General features: G+C 42.2%; 1 protein-coding gene across 1 annotated transcript in view; it reads right to left on the bottom strand.

Annotated features, from left to right (window-relative positions):
- LOC143275084 (uncharacterized) overlaps positions 1–17,493 on the bottom strand; it is a 65,614-nt gene extending 48,121 nt beyond the window's left edge. Inside the window, exons 1-2 of the mRNA XM_076579152.1 lie at positions 17,016–17,493; positions 12,652–12,957 (exon numbers count right to left, since the gene is read on the bottom strand). Of these exons, the coding sequence (XP_076435267.1) occupies positions 12,652–12,803 (152 nt within the window). The 5' untranslated portion in view covers positions 12,804–12,957; positions 17,016–17,493. The remainder of the gene's footprint in view (positions 1–12,651; positions 12,958–17,015) is intronic.
- Between the last annotated feature and the right edge of the window lie 708 nt (positions 17,494–18,201).

Below are 18,201 nucleotides of genomic sequence, written 5' to 3'. Positions count from 1 at the left end.
AGGTGTCGAGGATTTGCCATCATGTGACATATACATATGCAAGCAAGCAAGCAAGCAAGCGCACAAACACACACACACGCACACGCACACACACACGAAACGACGCACATACCCACGTTCACGCGCACAAATACACGTTTGCTCACATTTCCACACACGGACGCACTCGCAGAGAGGAAACTGGAGATAATAAAGAGGAAATGAAAGGCAGAAGGAGAAAAGAGCAGAAAAGAGGAGATGTAGTGAGAGAAAGCAGAGGGAGTAAAAGAACAACAACAAAACAAAAAACACAAACAAAAAAGAATAAATCATTAAGAATAGATATATATATATATATATATATATATATATATATATATATATATATATATATATATATATATATAAAGATGGCTTTCATATGAGAGAGAGAGAGCAGAGAAACAGTTGAACAGAGTACGGTTGATTTTGTGGCTTTATTTCTCTTTGTGACATGGAAGTTTGCGTCCGTCTGTTTCGAAGGACCATACTGCTTGACATGTTTTGTTGGACGAATGATGAAAAATCCAAACAGATGGTCCAAAAACAACAAAAATGGATTTGTAACTTTCGATCTGTTGGCGATGCAGAACACAATCAGACAACCGGAACTGAAATGTTTTGTCTCTACTTCAGTTTCTGTCCTATTTCCCCGCTTTATCTAGTTAATGCCCAGTTGAATTACAGTAATACATACCTGTGTAACAAGGACAAACTGTAAGACTGTGCTCATTGAGTTAAGATCAGTCAGTCAAATCTTCTGTTTCTCTGAGGGACTAAAAAAAAGAAGAAGAAATTTACATTATCACCAAAAGTGTTCAATTTACACAGTTTTTGTATTGCCGGCAAGTATATAACAACCAATGTAATCTGCAATCATTTTTAGTTTTAACCATTATCTTGTTCTTTAAAAAAAAATCAAAGTATTTGTCGATTTGTCATTCAATTGGTTAGAATGTCTATTCTTGTCAAAACGTCAAAAAACATATTTCTTCCTAGTCAAATTCAGTCTCAGCAGACCTCTGGGATACGTGCCAAACAACCAAACAACCCTCCACATGAATACTGGGTACAACTCCGCAGCGCTGCTCATCCTTTTTTTTTCCTTTTCAGCGGCGGCAAGCAGAGGAATGTTTCTGGCAGGCATTGCGCATCACGTCCAACAGGCATACACATGTGCCCCTGCACGGCGCTGCCACCTGCTGTCTGCCTGACTGTCAGTCATCGCTCTGCTGCCTGTGCCTGTTGGAGTGTCTCTGTGTCTATCCCAATCTGTATGTGTCAGACACTACCAAGATTCACAGCACAGGTCGAAACTTCCGGTCTTTGTCATCCACATTTCTGAACACAGACTGACAAAGAGGTATTGAGGGGTAGGGGAACACACACACACACACACACACACACACACACACAGAACGAGAGAGAAAGAGAGAGAGAGCTGTTTTAATTCGTGAGACCACCTTGTACACAAAATGAGTCAGCAAAAAATAGTGAAAGAAAAAAGGGGGAAAATGTAGACATTGCATCAATGCACACAATACATGAATCATACAGAATATTGTTGAGCAATTGTAAGGCATAAAAACTGTACAACTCTAAATCTCTCGTTCTGTAATAAATATGCTGGAGTTTGATCAAGTGTATTTCTGGAATGCTTTACAATGCGTATTTTTCTTAGAGTGGAATGACATGGACAAACAAACAAATGGGAAATTATTTTCGTTTTCAATGTGATCACAGATAGGACATTTATATGTTGTTGTTTAAAAAAAAATAAAATTGAACACTCGTTGTTTGTGTTAATCTCACACAACCCAAGCCTTAGTCTAGTTAGTTAAAGTCTATATTTGGCAGTAGTAATCTATTTCTGGCGTGTGCCTATATGTCAATGAGAAGTGGTGTGACAGTGCGAATGTGTGTGTGAAGAAGCAACTGTGTACACAGGAACTTGAACTCATATCAGTGTCGCTGAGGCCTCGATACCTGCCACGTGAGTTCGGCCGTATTTTTTTGACTGTTGTGTACGCCCCAGTCTTTGACCAGGCATCTGCTGCACGTACAGGAAGGACGATCGCAGGTGTTGTTCGCGACCTTCAACTCATCTCTGCCGACGCCCCGTGTTTTATTGTTGGAGATTTTAATCACTGTGATTTAAAGAAAGCCTTACCTTCTTTTAAACAATATGTTACCTGCTGGACCCGACTGGACAAGACAATCGATCTGTGTTATGGGAACATTCCTAATGCCTACAAATCTGTTCCCCTTGCACCAGTGGGTGTATCTGATCATGATGTTGTTCATTTAATCCCAGCCTACAGACCAAAGATACAGACAGAGCCGATTGTGAAAAAGAGTGTGAAAGTTTGGACGTCAGAGAGTGTGGATGAACTGAGAGAATGTTTTGATTGTACTGATTGGAGTGTGTTGACTGACCCATGTGAGAATGTTCATGAAGCAGCTGATGTTGTTACATCTTATATCAGTTTCTGTGAAGACATGATAATTCCAACAAAAATAATAAAACGTTTCCCCAACAACAAACCATGGATCTAAAAGTCTCTCAAAACAATTTTAAACGAGAAAAAGGTAGCATTTCAGTCAGGGAACAAGAAGGATAGGAAACTGATACAAAAGAAGCTTAGAGGTGAATTACGAAGGGGACAGAGGAAATTCAAATCAAAAGTAGAGCAACAGTTTCAGACAGGAAAAATGGCAGATGCATGGGATGGGTTAAAAATTATTACTGGAGAAACGAAAAGGAAAACAGTAGCTTGTAAAATGAAAAAGGATGAACAGATTGATTTTTCAAATAAACTGAATGATTTCTACTGTCGCTTTGAAAGGAATGATCTGGGAAGGGAACTGGATAGTGTTATCTCACAGTTGCAGGAAAAGATCAAAGATAGGAACACAGGTGAAGACTTTGAGATCGATGCAAAAGTTGTTGAATCTTTATTTTTAAAACTGAATGTCACGAAGGCAATTGGCCCCGACAATATCTGCGGAAAATTACTGAAAACATGTGCTTCCCAGTTGTGTGACGTGTTCTGTAACATTTTCAACTGGTCTCTGAAGGACTGCTCTGTCCCCAGCATCTGGAAAAAATCTACTATCTGTCCTATCCCCAAGAAAAAGAACCCAGCCGCACTAAATGATTACCGTCCTGTTGCCCTGACTTCAGTAGTGATGAAATGCTTTGAAAAATTATTCTCCGACATCTTCTTTCTTTCACTGAACAGCAGCTTGACTCTCTTCAGTTTGCTTATAAAGCACACAGAAGTACTGACGATGCTATCCTAACTCTCCGTCATAATGCTTTCCTTCATTTGAATAACACGGGATCTCTTGTTCGTATCCTTTTTGTTGACTTCTCTTCTGCTTTTAACACAATACAACCTCATCTCCTTGCCCTCAAACTGCTAGGCATGGATGTTGATCCGAAGCTTACTCTTTGGATAGTAAGTTTTCTTCTCAATAGAACTCAGTCCGTCCGCTTTCATTCTGCCCACTCTTCTCTAACATCTACTTCTACTGGTGCACCCCAAGGTACAGTGCTGTCCCCTGTTCTTTTTACACTGTACACAAATGACTGCAGAGGCACGGAGGAAACTCCTGTCATAAAATATTCTGATGATTCAGCAATTGAAGATCTGTCCAACTCTGATGCTATTTATTTCAGTGAAATTAAAAAGTTCTGTTCCTGGTGTGAAAAAATATATCTGGATCTCAACGTATTGAAAACAAAAGAAATGTTAATAGATTTTCGGAAAGACCCCTTGCCTGTAGCTAACCTTGTTATTGATGGTCAAACAGTGGAGAGGGTCAATGAATATAGATATTTAGGGACCATCTTAGACAATAAGCTGACTTTTGACAGAAATGTTGATTCCATTCATAAGAAATGTCAATCTAGAATTTTTTGTTTACAGAAGCTTAGAAATGTTGGTATAAATTCAAATATTCTTCAAAGTTATTATCGATGTTGTATCGAGTCCGTGCTTACAGTTTCATTTATGTGCTGGTATGGAAGTTTGGGAGTGAGGAGTAAGCGTGTTTTGAACGATGTCATGAGTGTATGCAGTAAAATTGTGGGAGTGAAACAAGCTAGTATGCAAGAGCTGTATGAAAGTCGAGTGGTTAAAAAAAGCAGGCAGATAGCAACTGACGACACCCATATTTTAGCAAAGTATTATGTGCTATTGCCATCAGGACGACGCTACAGAACTTTTAAGTTGAAATCCAGAGCTCTGAAGACTTTTTTTTATTCCACGTTCAATCCACCTTTTAAATTCTTGAGAACTGTGTGTGTGTGTGTGTGCGCACGCGCGCGCGCGCGCACTCTCATGTGAGGCGTGTGAAAGTCCGTGCATGATAGGCTGTACCTTGTTCTAGTTGTGGTGTGTGTGTGTGTGTGTGTGTGTGTGTGTGTGTGTGTGTGTGTGTTTACTGAGCTTAAAACGTGACAATTGGTTATAATGAATGTGCAATATGTAGGAAGAATAATGTGCAATATGCAGGATGAATGTACAGTGGAATATGTCTAATGCTAACGTCCATATTCTAAATATATTACTGTTTAATAATTACGATGTAATAATTAATTGCAATGTTTTTAAAAGCGAATATGTGAAATGCTTTTATTTGAGAACATATGTTTATTACTCTTGTTTAATCAAGTTATCCGCGTGTGTGGGGTGGGTGGGGGGTAGGGGGTGGGGGTGCGGGTGTGTGCTGATCATCTGGTTGTGGTTTTCCGCAATTCATCTTTACTCTTATCTTATCTGTCTATTATAATCAATGTGCAGTATAGTAGGCTATGTTTATAATTATATTCAAATAATGTTTCTTAATTCTTTCTGTTTTTACATTAAGAATACTAGTTATTACCTGCAGTGTGTGGATGTATGTATGAAACGATGTATGTGATATTTTTTACATTTGTATCTTCGTAATATTTGTAGGGGCTGTTGTTGGCTTTTACAGTTATGGTCCCCATGTTGTTTACTTGTCTATGTTGTGATAATGCACCTGACCAAATTTCTCCAGTTGGAGGTAATAAAAGTTATTCTTATCTTACCTTCTCCAAAAGAGATTTGAGTGGGCTATATGGTACAAAGCATTCTCTTGCATCCAGTTTTGCATTGACGTCCTGATGAAAGAAATCCATTATTAGTTGTTAAAGAGTTTCCAGAATTTTCTTTTCTTCACTAAACCCACCATTTATCCAGACCTGTGAGAAACCAAACGAATCTAGACACCGCTCTCTTTGTATAGCCCAGGTATATAAGTGGTTTTGCTCCTCATTGTTGGGTATCTTTTCCAAGATCACTCCATATGCCTGCTTGGAAAATTTTAAAATACTCATATTTTGTAAGCGAAGCCAGTATCACAGAGAGTGAATAATAATACTGTCCACATACATAGGGTACCTGTCCCTTTCCCCGTAGATAATTGCATCAGTAGGTTTTGAGTGGACGTTCAGCAGACATTTACAAGCAAATAAGAGTACCAACTCCACAGTTTCAGACCTGTATAAACCCCAGATTTCAGATGCATACAGCAGCTTAGGTTTTACATGGACGTCAAATAATTATGACATATCCATCTTGCCGAGAGCCCACATCTTCAAAAACATCACCTTTAGCGCGTCTGCAGCATTCTTCTGGGGCTGCCTCAAAGGACATGGTGGTAAACGTCTGCAGCATTCTTCTGGGGCTGCCTCAAAGGACATGGTGGTAAACGTCTGCAGCATTCTTCTGGGGCTGCCTCAAAGGACATGGTGGTAAACGTCTGCAGCATTCTTCTGGGGCTGCCTCAAAGGACATGGTGGTAAACGTCTGCAGCATTCTTCTGGGGCTGCCTCGAAGGACATGGTGGTAAACGTCTGCAGCATTCTTCTGGGGCTGCCTCGAAGGACATGGTGGTAAACGTCTGCAGCATTCTTCTGGGGCTGCCTCAAAGGACATGGTGGTAAACGTCTGCAGCATTCTTCTGGGGCTGCCTCGAAGGACATGGTGGTAAACGTCTGCAGCATTCTTCTGGGGCTGCCTCGAAGGACATGGTGGTAAACGTCTGCAGCATTCTTCTGGGGCTGCCTCAAAGGACATGGTGGTAAACGTCTGCAGCATTCTTCTGGGGCTGCCTCGAAGGACATGGTGGTAAACGTCTGCAGCATTCTTCTGGGGCTGCCTCAAAGGACATGGTGCTAAATGCGAATGTAAGATATTTATGGCTGTTGACACTATCAATGCCTTTCCCTTTAAAGAACAATTTTTCATTTCTGACTAGATATTCATCCTTACAAAATACCAGAATCTTGGTTTTCAGCAAAACTGACTGAGACTGAGACCTAGCATGTCCGACGCCCTTGCAATATTGTCTATCTGCTTCGGGAGTTCAACTGGGGTTGGAGAAAGAAAAACTATGTCATCTGCAAACAACAATAAAAAGATTTCCTGCATACCTGGAAGAAACTGGAACCACAGTTTACGGCATCAGCAACCTCGGTAATCAGTAAAGAGATATCAAGCAAACTTGTTTCACACCATAAGGGCAAGATTTCAGAACCCCACCGGAGACAACTGTTTACAGGGCTGTACATGCCTTTGAGGAAGGAAGAGGGGGAGACAAAAGAAAAAGTGGAACGACAACATTGAGGAGTGGACAGGGACTCAGGCACTGACACACAACCGCAAGGGATGGAGGGAACTGGTGGAAATCTCATCAGGACGGCGCCCCGACGACTCCAACAGAAGTTAAGGGCGAAAGGCAAAGGCACATTCCTTTGAGCATCTGTATAAATCTTATTGACGTTTGTAGTCTTTGCTGAATATTCCGTAGCCTGTCTTTGTCCGCAGTACCAAAGGCCTTTTGATAATCAGTAAATGGAACATAGAACTTATTCCTGTTATGACCAGACAAACATTTCTTGATCACTGACATCAGAGTAAAATGTGATTAACGGTTGAGTAATGTTTACGGATTCCGCCTGCTGAGAACTGATTTTCCCTTCAGCTTCTGCCCACCTTTATAAACGTTGATTTAGGATAAAAGTAAACACCTTTCTAATTATGCTTGATAGAGAATACACTGTAATATTCTGGATTTGAGACGTCACCTTTCTTAAGTAAAAATATAACAACGTTTTGTCCAAGCTTCTGGATACTGACCACTATCGTACACCCGTTAAAGAGTTTTGTTTGGATGGTAACGATTATGTGTTCAACTGATTTTAGAAATTCGCCTAAAATTTGATAAGGCTGGCTGGTTTTCTAGGTCTGAGTCTTTTAACAGTCTGGCGGGCTTCGTGTTCAGTTGTCTCATCCAGCTCTGGGATGTATATTTCTTCTTTCTGTTCTTCACATACGTCTGGGTCAGCGACATGAGAGCACAACGAGAACCAAACGCTTGTTTGAAATGATCCTGCCAGCTATCAACACTTATATTGGGGAGATCCAGTGATTCTCTTTTAGCTTTCCGAATCGTTGAACAAAACATTGCACTATCATTTTCATTGCACTATCATTTTTATTTTGCAACATACTATTTATCACCTGTTTCCGGCACTCTTTTCTTTTTTGTTCGGAAAGTTTTTGGTACTCTGATCTTTTTTTGCCTGTATATTGGTTCATCATCTTTATCCCCCGTTCGATTCGACTGAGTTATGCTATGCCTGCCTGGCGTTTTTTTCTGTTTGTATTCATCGTCGAACCACATGTTTCTGTTTTTATTGCGTGGTGCAATATTAATGGTTTATTCATGCATTGTCCAGCATCCAGTAACATATCCAGTAACTTTTCTAAATCATGATCCACATTCGGTATCTTTTAACTTTCTGGGGAATAGATCACATTCATGAAAATCACCATCTTCATCCATGCCATCATCATTCAATTCACAGTCACCGATTCGGGGTTCAAATCATCACATACTAATAGTTTGTCGTGTGGCCAGTGGTAACACTTACTCAGGCAGTGGGATTTTTCATTGCGAATTTCGTGTGTTTTTATGTCAGAAATCATGATTTACCTGTCTGCCAAGTTTAAATTGTGGTATGAGTGCATGGGGAGGATAAACATAGGCCAATTATCATTCTTTGGCCCCTATAAATGACTTTTTGGGGGTGTATGTGTTTGAAACGGCACTACATCCCCATACTCTAACAGTTAATTTCTTTATATCTACAGAAATAGATAAGATTGAGCTATTCCATGAATGTTATACAAATAATGAGGCAGGAGACGATATGATTAACAAATAGTAAAGAGTGGTAACTCTCTCCATTACACAAGGTACACAACTTCAAGTCAGTGATGCCTACGCTACCGATTCAGCTAGCACACAGGTAAATAAAAGGTACATTGGAACAAACCCAGACACTTCCTCAAATTTGTGTTTGCAAATTTCTTCTGTCTTTGCTGCTGTGTGCACATGTCAAATGATTGGTATAAGGACAGGCCTGGCGCTTCCTTTTTTTTGAGGAAGTGTTTGGGTTTGTTCCAATGTACTTTTTATTTACCTGTGTGCTAGCTGAATCGGTAGCGTAAGCATCACTGACTTGAAGTTGTGTACCTTGTGTAATGGAGAGAGTTACCACTCTTTACTATTTGTTATTCCATGAATGACTTTCAAATTGGATTTGTACAGTAATACAACAGCATGTCAATTGATCAAATACTTCCGGTGTACTGAAAATGCTAAAACGTCAGCGACCTGGTTACAGGATGAAAGATTTCTGTATTAGCGTGATGTACCTGCTGACATAAATGGGTGCTGTATTAGAATACATTTGTGTTACACATCTAGTACTACATTTAATCAGTCTGACATGGTTTATGGTTTATGGTGGGTCAGGTCAGGGGCATAGCCCTTGCTACTGGTACCATGTAACCCAGTACTACCTGCCGAATGTGAAGTCTCCCGACGACGGACCAGGCGGAGGAGGAAACCTTTCCCAACGGCTGTGAAGGCGGAAGAGGATGACCAAAGGGCAGGGGGAGCTCTTATCCTTGGCTGGAAGTCCTCCTTGGAGACGGAACTCTGAAGAAAAAACCTGCACCTGCCGAGGCCGTTCTGCACGTGGCAGTATGTGGGACTGTGAGCGTCGGTAGACGAGAGAGTGGGGAAGGGACTGCACAACTCCTCTTCACTAAAAAAAAGTCACCTGTGCTGGTCAGGTAACCAGGTTAATGTCGGAACGACGAACTAGCCCTTCAACACCCAGCTTTCCCAAGCCCTGCGGCGATGGAGAAGTGGTAACGGGGACAGGCAGAGGATGCTGCTGGCAGTTCCTAGTCACGACTCTGCACGCAGGCGGCTGTAGGGTGATGGTCGTCCGCCGTAGACTGGGGCAAATGCGGCGCCCGTATTATCCCACAGTGTCAGAGCAGCCCTTTTTAGGGACAGCACTGCTCTCCCCACATGTAGAAGGGGAGATAAAAGGATCCCTAAACAAAGCCTACCTCGCCTATTACCTAGTAGGAAACCGCACCTACTTGGACATCCAACACTAGCGGTCGAAAACAACAGAAGAAAAGAACCAGGAGTCATGTCCTGACTCTGGGTGCCTGGAATGTTCGCACCCTTTTAGACAGAGACGACAGACCAGAAAGGCGCGCAGGACTCATTACTATAATGCTTGATCGCTACCAGGTGGACATTGCAGCCCTGAGCGAAACCAGGTTTGCCGGTGAAACCCAGCTGGAGAAAGTTGGAGGGGGCTACACCTTCTACTACATTGGGAAGCCAGATGGCCCCCCAAGAACCTCAGGCATGGGCTTTGCCATACGAACCAAACTTGCACTTGACAGCCTTCCACGTGGGATAAATGATAGGCTGATGACCCTGCATCTGAAGCTGTCCGAGGATCGCTTCTCCACAGTCATCAGCTGCTATGCCCCGACGATGACCAACCCTGATGACATCATCGAAGCTTTCTACGAGGAACTCAGCCGCACCATTTCAGCAGTAGACAGACAGGACAGGCTAGTCATCCTTGGGGATTTCAGTGAACACATGGATGCACCCCCGCTCCAAGCAATGGCACATGCTGGACGATGTGATTGTCCGGCAGAGGGACAGGGGTGATGTTTCCATTACACGCTTCATGAGAGGAGCAGTCTGTTGGTCGGACCATCGCCTGGTGCGCAGCAAGATGAACATCAGACTTGCACGCAAGCTCCAATCAGCCAGGCAAAACCCCCCTAGGAAGCTGAACATCCGCCGCCTCCCAATCACCAAGGATGTGCTGCAGCAGCAAATCCAAGCAGCTCTCCAAGAAATTCCTGCATCGACTGATGTAAAAGAGGTATGGAGCACCATTAGAGATGCTGTGTACACAGCAGCAGCTGACACACTCGGCTTTGTATGTACAGAGGAGCCACAAAGACTGGTTTGACGAGAACGACTCTGGAATCTCCAAAAAACACTGCATATATATATATATATATATATATATATATATATATATATATATATATATATATATATATGTGTGTGTGTGTGTGTGTGTGTGTGTGTGTGTGTGTGTGTTCTTAAATGCAAATAATGAAACATCGGCACAGGGAAAGAAGCCGAAAAGAAGGATACCACAGTTGAACCATCAACTCCCAGGCAAAAAGGACAACTTGCACTGCAATCTTCAACCTTTTTGTTTCCAAAAGATTGCTGCATCATGCATGACAAAACGAAGAAATAGAGCCCAGTTTCTAAAGACCATAGCTATCAAATGGGGAAAATTGTGACTCGATTAAAACAAACAAACAAACAAAACAAAAAAAAAAAAGAAAAGAAAAAAGAAAACAACAACCCCCCCCCACCCCCCCAAGAAACAGCTACACTAACCAAAGAAACTGTTGTGATTGTCTGAATATGTGACAAATCTTGTGGCATGGGAAGCATCGTACCGCAAATCCTTCAAAAGGAGCTTAATTCTGAGGTATGAGTACAGACATGGAAGAAGGGAGAAAGCATTTACAGAGCAAAAGGTAGCCCTTAGGATTGCTTTTGATCATCTGTGCGAATAAATGGAAAAGAGTACAATTGGCGAAGACGTGTATTAATGCTGAGAGAAGTATCATGCATGCAAGAGAAACACCCACAGTTTTACAATCCAAACCACCGGACTGAACACTCTTGGAGCAAAATAGGTGTTGAAGCTCCAAATAATGGGAGTGATTTACTGTACTCATCAGACATACACACAGGCCAAACCATTGAAAGTACTATTGTTGCTTCTGCATCGGAGGATAGAAGGTTGGAAGAGGCAGCTCTCACTCTCCGCTGTCTCATGCAGCGTTCCAGAGCAGCTTGTGAGCCCTTGGCCACCACCAATGGCGTCTTTTTTGACTGAACAACCAAAGGCTTTTGATTCTGCAATGGACGTTCTGAAAAGTGTTCTGACTGGAAATAAAAATGTTTCTGAAAAGAAATACAGAATCACTGCATCTATTTCGCAAGTCGTGTTATGAGCATAGATGCTCTTCCACATGACGAACCAGAGCAACACCCGACAGGAGAAAGGGTTGTTCCGGAACTGGATAGTCTTATAACGGAAGGAGAAGTAAGAGATGCTATAAAAACATAAAACTGGCTAAAGAAGCCGTATCAGATGAAATTTGCGAAATATGTTGAAGACGCTGCTTTCTCTTTTCTGACCAAACTGTTTAATAAACTTTACGACACGAGTTATTTCCCCTGAATTGGCACAAATCACTTCCACTTCAAATATCTGTTTTTAAAAAAAAGAAGAAAAAAAAGAAGAAAAAAAAAAAGAAGAAAAAAAAGAAAAAAAGAGGAGATGAAACAAAACCTGACAACTTCATTTTTATTTGTCCTAAAACAGAACCATATCCGTCAGAAATATATTCCAGAGTTGATGAAAGTAAATGATTATATATTGCTAATTGCTCTATAAAATCTATGCTTTACTTTCCAGAGAAATCTTGCAATGTATACCTATTGCAGTTCTAAGTACAGGAACGAACAGCAGTTGTATAATGTACATATGTGTTCACGCATACTACTAGTACGCTCCTTTATCTTTTCCAGCCACTGCTTTGCAATAAAAATGACGATCCATACTAATTTATGTATTTACTGACATCTTTATTATCATTTTTCAGTTACTCTTGTACAAAACTTGCTTTTCTGTTGGGCTGTGTGTCTGTGAAATAGCCCGTTGTATCCATCTTCCCCCTTTTGTGTACGGGCCGGTGGACTTCACAATTAAACCCGTGTCAGTGCTAGTGTCAATGTCTCATCCGGAATGATTCAATAACCAGAGCAACAAAAAAAAAGGAAAAAAAGAAAGAAAAGACAATCAGTCTGTCATTCAGTCAGGCAGACATAATACGTGTGCTGACTGTGGCAGTGTCCTGCAGCAGATGAAGAATGCAGGATGTGGCTCTGTGTAAGACAGCTCTGTGTAAGACAGCGGGGCCAACACCTCCAGTGATGGAAAGAGAGTGTGTGAAGCAAAAGATATGGAACACGGGATTGAAAAATAAAACGCAAAAAAAAAGAAAAAAAGAAAAAAAAAAAAGAAGAAAAAAAAAAAAGAACGAAAAAGGAACTAGAAAAGCAAGAAGTTGCATACACTATTCCCATCACACACGACCTCGCTGTACTCACCCGCTGACGCGAGTTCCTCCCCCTACAGCCAGTAAGACCAGGCCCAGAAAGAGGAAGAGCAGCGCCCCGGCCAGTAGAGCCTGCACCGCCCGGACAGGCAGCACCCAGTCATGGTAAGTCCGCCAAGCCACCCGCGCCGGCTCCTCCGCCATCTTTCAACTCTTGTCGGAAACGTGGGATGACGTCAGGCCGCTGAGGCTGGTGGAAACTGCCGGTTGTCTTGAAGAGGGTGGCAACAGGAAGGGGGCTGCTCAGGTAGAGCGGCATGTGATGATGGTGGGTAGTACTGCTGTTCACACAAGTTCACTGAAAAACAAGGCGAAATTCTGTTAAAACTGTCTATTGTCTTGTACGCCCAATTCAATTCAATTTCACCTGTCTATAGTGTTGGTCACATTCCATACAAGATGACACAGGTAAAACCACACAGGTGAGACTACCAGAATGCCCAGAAGTAAAGAACACGTATCAATAAAGAGATTGAAGCAGCTATATGCGAACACACACACACACACACACACACACACACACACACACACACACACACTGGCCACCAGAGTTCATGGGAAAACATGATCTTGGCCACGGATACCAACAGCTCCAGGAGACAGAAAGATCAAAGTAGCTTTCGATATCAGGCACAGCAAACCGGCCCTGAACACAGAGGTGGGATCACAGAACCTCCCCAACCAGTACGGAACAACACTTGCACCACGTGCAAGTTGACGCTCATGCTCCAGAAGTACGACCTTCACAGCTTCAGCTGAGGACTGTCAGTGTGGTGAGACTGAAAGCTGGCACAGCTACAACATGGCCAGTTATGTCACACATTTGAGGTCATCAGCATGTTGTGGCATAGAATGACAACCACGTTAATTTGATTTTTTTTTTTCTAAAAGTGAACAGAAAACCTTTTAACAAAATAAAATAATAACGAACCAAGCGCAGAGAAACTGTTCTTCCAGCATCAGCTTGAACGGTATTCAGAACTATCAATTTTGTAATGTTGCCCTGGGTTCTTTTTATATGCGCTCGATGCTTACTACCAACATTCGTTTATGTTTTACGAAAAAAAAAAAAAAATCACCCAGATCACGTGACCCGTACGCAGCTGAAGCCTAAAATATAAAACAGTAAGTCTAATAAAAATACACATAACAATAACAGGGGGAGGGGGGTTGGGAGAGGAATGCTCATTGCCAAAGGAAGCATAACTCAACATATAAAATAGTATGAGAATAAAAATGTCACAGGTGAACGAGAGATAGAAGCAGACAGACAGACAGACAGAGGGAGAGGGGGACTCAGAGAGAGAGAGAGAGAGAGAGAGAACAGTATCAACTAGTGAATAGATAACCTCATATTACATGGAACATGTAATAGAGAACAGCAGGTCACTCAGGAAGACAAAGTAACGTGCATTGTAATCATCAAATCAACACACACACACACACACACACACACACACACACACACATATATATATATATATATATATATATATATATATATATATATATATTTATATAAGGACTATGCACATATCGGTACACATACATCAATACATCGAACTGACAATGGAGCAACTGGCAACTACTGCATGGATATAACTACATTTAATAGAAAGAAATTACCGAAGAAGCAAACAGAAGTAACATGCATTACAAACGAATGAAATATTATAAAATAACACTTCAATTAACACACAAAAAACAGGGGTGCAATATAATATGATGAGGTGGGGGAGTGGGGGTCCTGGGCAACCGTACACACCAAGAGTCAGTCGGTATCAACAAAGTGGACAATACATTACACTGTCATGAGGTGGGAAAGGTCATGTTTTTTGAAGGTAGTATGGCAGTGGTGTTGTTTTATTGTTTCCAGGAGTGAGTTCCATAGAGTGGCGCATGGGTAAACCAAAGTGGATTTGAACAAATCAATTCTTGGGATTGGGATATGAACTTTGGGGGGTGGGGGGGGGGGAGGGGATTCCTTGATGACTTTACAGAGAATTTGTTTATCATTGTAGGTGGTGAATTTCCCGTCATAATCTTGTGCATTGGTATTCCTTTGTTGTACTCTAATCCACGGACTAGGGGTCAAAGAAATGCTTTATTTTGGACAGTTGATGGTTGTTCTGGGATGTATTTTTGCAAAGGGAAGTAATGTGAGGAATCTAAGTCAGATTGTTGTCTAATATGACTCCCAGAACCTTACGATCACTAACCTGTTCAACAGGTTCATTTTTAAGTTGGATGGGAGGAAATTTATCGATAGTGTTTTTGCCTCTTTTGTCTGGTGGTGGTCAACATGCATTTTGTTTTTAGTGGATGAAGAGACATGTGTTCAGTCCATTGAACGAGTTCATTAGTACTTTCTTGTAAGTCTTTAGCAAGAGCGTTGATATCAGTATGGGATGTGTGGATTGTTGTATCATCCGCAAAGAGTTCGCACGCGGATTTTATATGGACAGGCAGGTCATTTATGTATATTGAGAATAGTAAAGGGCCTAAACAGACCCTTGAGGAACGCCATAGTCAAGCACTGCTAGCACGGAGACTGACGAACCCATTGTCACGCATTGTTGCCTGTTTGTGAGATATGACTGGAGTAAACTAAGACTACTGGTTGCCAGTCCATATAGTTCAAGTTCTAGCAGAATTAGGCAGATATCCCATTTCTATGACCGCAGTGTGTCAGGTTATATCACTCTGGGTGCACATCATATAATCAAAAAGAGATAGCTATTTGGGGTAAGCATATGATGATATGTTCAGTTATGGATGAAATGACTAGAAAAATTCCTTAACTTAATTTTGTCAAAAAGATCCTGGTTTCAGACGGATTCTCCCACGTGTTAGAAAACCAGGGTGCACTCAAGTTAGGCGACAAAAATATTTTGTTATAAATAAACTACAAGATAACAATGTTCAAATTGGAACAGCACAAAGAATGGGGCCATTTCAAGGCTCACCTTTTATTGTAAAATTACAAACACTTATACATAACAACCCAACATTATCAGCTGCAAAGATTCTAAAAACAGACTGGAAGAGCGTTATCAGGTCGACTGCAAACAAGCGTACATGAACCTGAAATGAGAGAGGACGTCACTCCAACATCACGAGGAAACGGACCGACTATGTAAAGCATATGGAGTTTTGAGGATGAAATGCATTTTCTGGATAAATGTTGAACATAGACATACATAGTGTAAACATATCTCAGTTACTGCGACATGAGATCACGTCTCTTTGTGCATATTAATTCCCGTTCTTCAATCATTTGTCAGATGGTACAATAAACCAAACTCCGAGTTATCCGTTGCCATTCAGCTCCGTCTCTCTCTCCATATCTATATATATATATATATATATATATATATATATATATATATATATATATATGTGTGTGTGTGTGTGTGTGTGTGTGTGTGTGTGTGTGTGCGTTAACGTTCGCAATCCATAACTATGTCTTATTGAAGATCCTGCATGTGCTGACAATTTACTGCTTTTACCTGTTAGTTGTGTTTAGTTCTAGCGTCCATAGATTCCTTTGATGGGTTTTACGACAAATAAACTGAGCTCTGAGTTCACACTAGCACACAGAGGTACACACAGACACAGACACATTACACTCACACATACACTGACACAAATGCACACATATATTCATACATACACTCACACACACACACATGCACACACCGCACACACACGCACACAAAAACGCGCGCTTGCACTGTGGTTCTTTTGCCTTTGCATCAGTCTCCAGATGTATCAATTCCGGTTTTTACTGTGCACGTTTTACATCAATGCTTCGTGAATTCAGCAGTTCGACTGATTTACATGACGAAATTAGTAAAGACAGATCCAACGGTTGTGTGGAATATTCTCTCTCTCTCTTCCGCCTCACTTTTCACAGACACACACACACACACACACACACACACACACACACACAGTGTGAGAGAAAAAGGGCACATGTTTACAGAAAGAGATGGAGGTGGAGAGGGGCTACGTTTTCCCCAGCAAAGGTTCTGTGCAGGAGGGGCTATGTTTTCCCCAGAAAAGGTTCTGTGCAGGAGGGGCTACGTTTTCCCCAGCAAAGGTTCTGTGCAGGAGGGGCTATGTTTTCCCCAGCAAAGGTTCTGTGCAGGAGGGACTATGTTTTCCCCAGCAAAGGTTCTGTGCAGGAGGGGCTATGTTTTCCCCAGCAAAGGTTCTGTGCACAGACTATAATCTGACCACTGTGTGCGCTTTGTCAAGGTTGCACCTGACAGCAGTAACATTCCCCTACCCCGCACTCCACACTGAAAACATAAATCCTACCACCCCACCCCTCCCCAATTTTCCAAAGCTCACCTTGTGACCCCAGCAGTCAGCAGACCATCAGTGGAATTGACCCTCCAGTCCACGTGCACAGAAATATCTGCACTGGGCGCAGCGTGCAAGGTGATGGCGAGGGTGTGCCTTCAACACATCCAGCCTCCTGCTCTCAAAACAGACGGGAAACACCGAAGAAGGCCGCCACCCATGCGGTCACATATTCGTCAGGAGTGTGTATGTGGGCTTTATGTTTGCCAGTCACCACTGAGGATGTGAAGAAATCCCCACCCAGACCTTCACCCGGTAGATTGTTGCTGCAAATTGAGCGCGTGCTATTCGTTTCACGGCTGGCCAGCTGTGAACTGGAACATCGTCATGGGTGAGCAGGACGGCATCCTTCAGGCACAAGAATCAATGTGCTGTGTGGTTTTAGAGAAGTGCCAAGCGACAGGACCCGGGCTGGAGCAGACAAACACACACCTAAAATATGTTGGCGCACTGACTCGTTCACAGAGAAAGCAGAGGTTACCTCCCCACAACACACAGCGCGGAGAGCGAAACTCAGGTGCGTGGCCCCACGGAATGGAAGTCCGTGACGCGGCCATCGGGCTCAATAGTGTGGAGGGGAAGAAGGGAGGCCGGCCGCGCGCTAGCGGGCTGCCATCTTGCTGGAGGCTACTGATTGCCGCGCGCGCCTCTCCCTCTCTCTCTAATTAAGCTGGCAAATCTGTTGTGCCTGAAAATTACCTTGGTTTTAATGTCTCCAAACAACTGGACAAGAGAGAGAAGAGAAAGAGAGAGAGATGAAGGTTACTCAGCTTAAAATGTTAACTGCGACGAAAACTTACAGGAGGGAGGGGGGCAAAGAAAGAAAACGAGATAAAGGTGATGGCACACACACACACACACAGAAACACGCTCGCGCGCGCGCGCACACACACACACACACACAATGTTTTTGGCTGTTGTTTTCTTGTTGCTTTTTTGTGTTTTTTGTTGTTGTTTTTTTTTGTGGGACCTCCAACCTCTTAGCTAATTTTTCCCACTTCTTCTCTCCCCCCCCCCTTTTTTGTGGTCATACACACACTGACGCTGTTTTCTGGTGTCTATTGTGGGGCCTCCAACCTCCTATTTTTCCCATTTTCTTTTTTCCCCATCTACTTTGTTTTCTGTTTTTCGTTGTTTCTTTTGTTTTCTTTTATTTCCAAGTCCGTTTTCTTTC

This window comes from Babylonia areolata, chromosome 29, assembly GCF_041734735.1.
Source record: "Babylonia areolata isolate BAREFJ2019XMU chromosome 29, ASM4173473v1, whole genome shotgun sequence".
NCBI lineage: Eukaryota > Metazoa > Mollusca > Gastropoda > Neogastropoda > Buccinidae > Babylonia > Babylonia areolata.
Note: the sequence above shows the minus strand (reverse complement) of the source record. Positions and strands in the feature narration are given on the sequence as shown.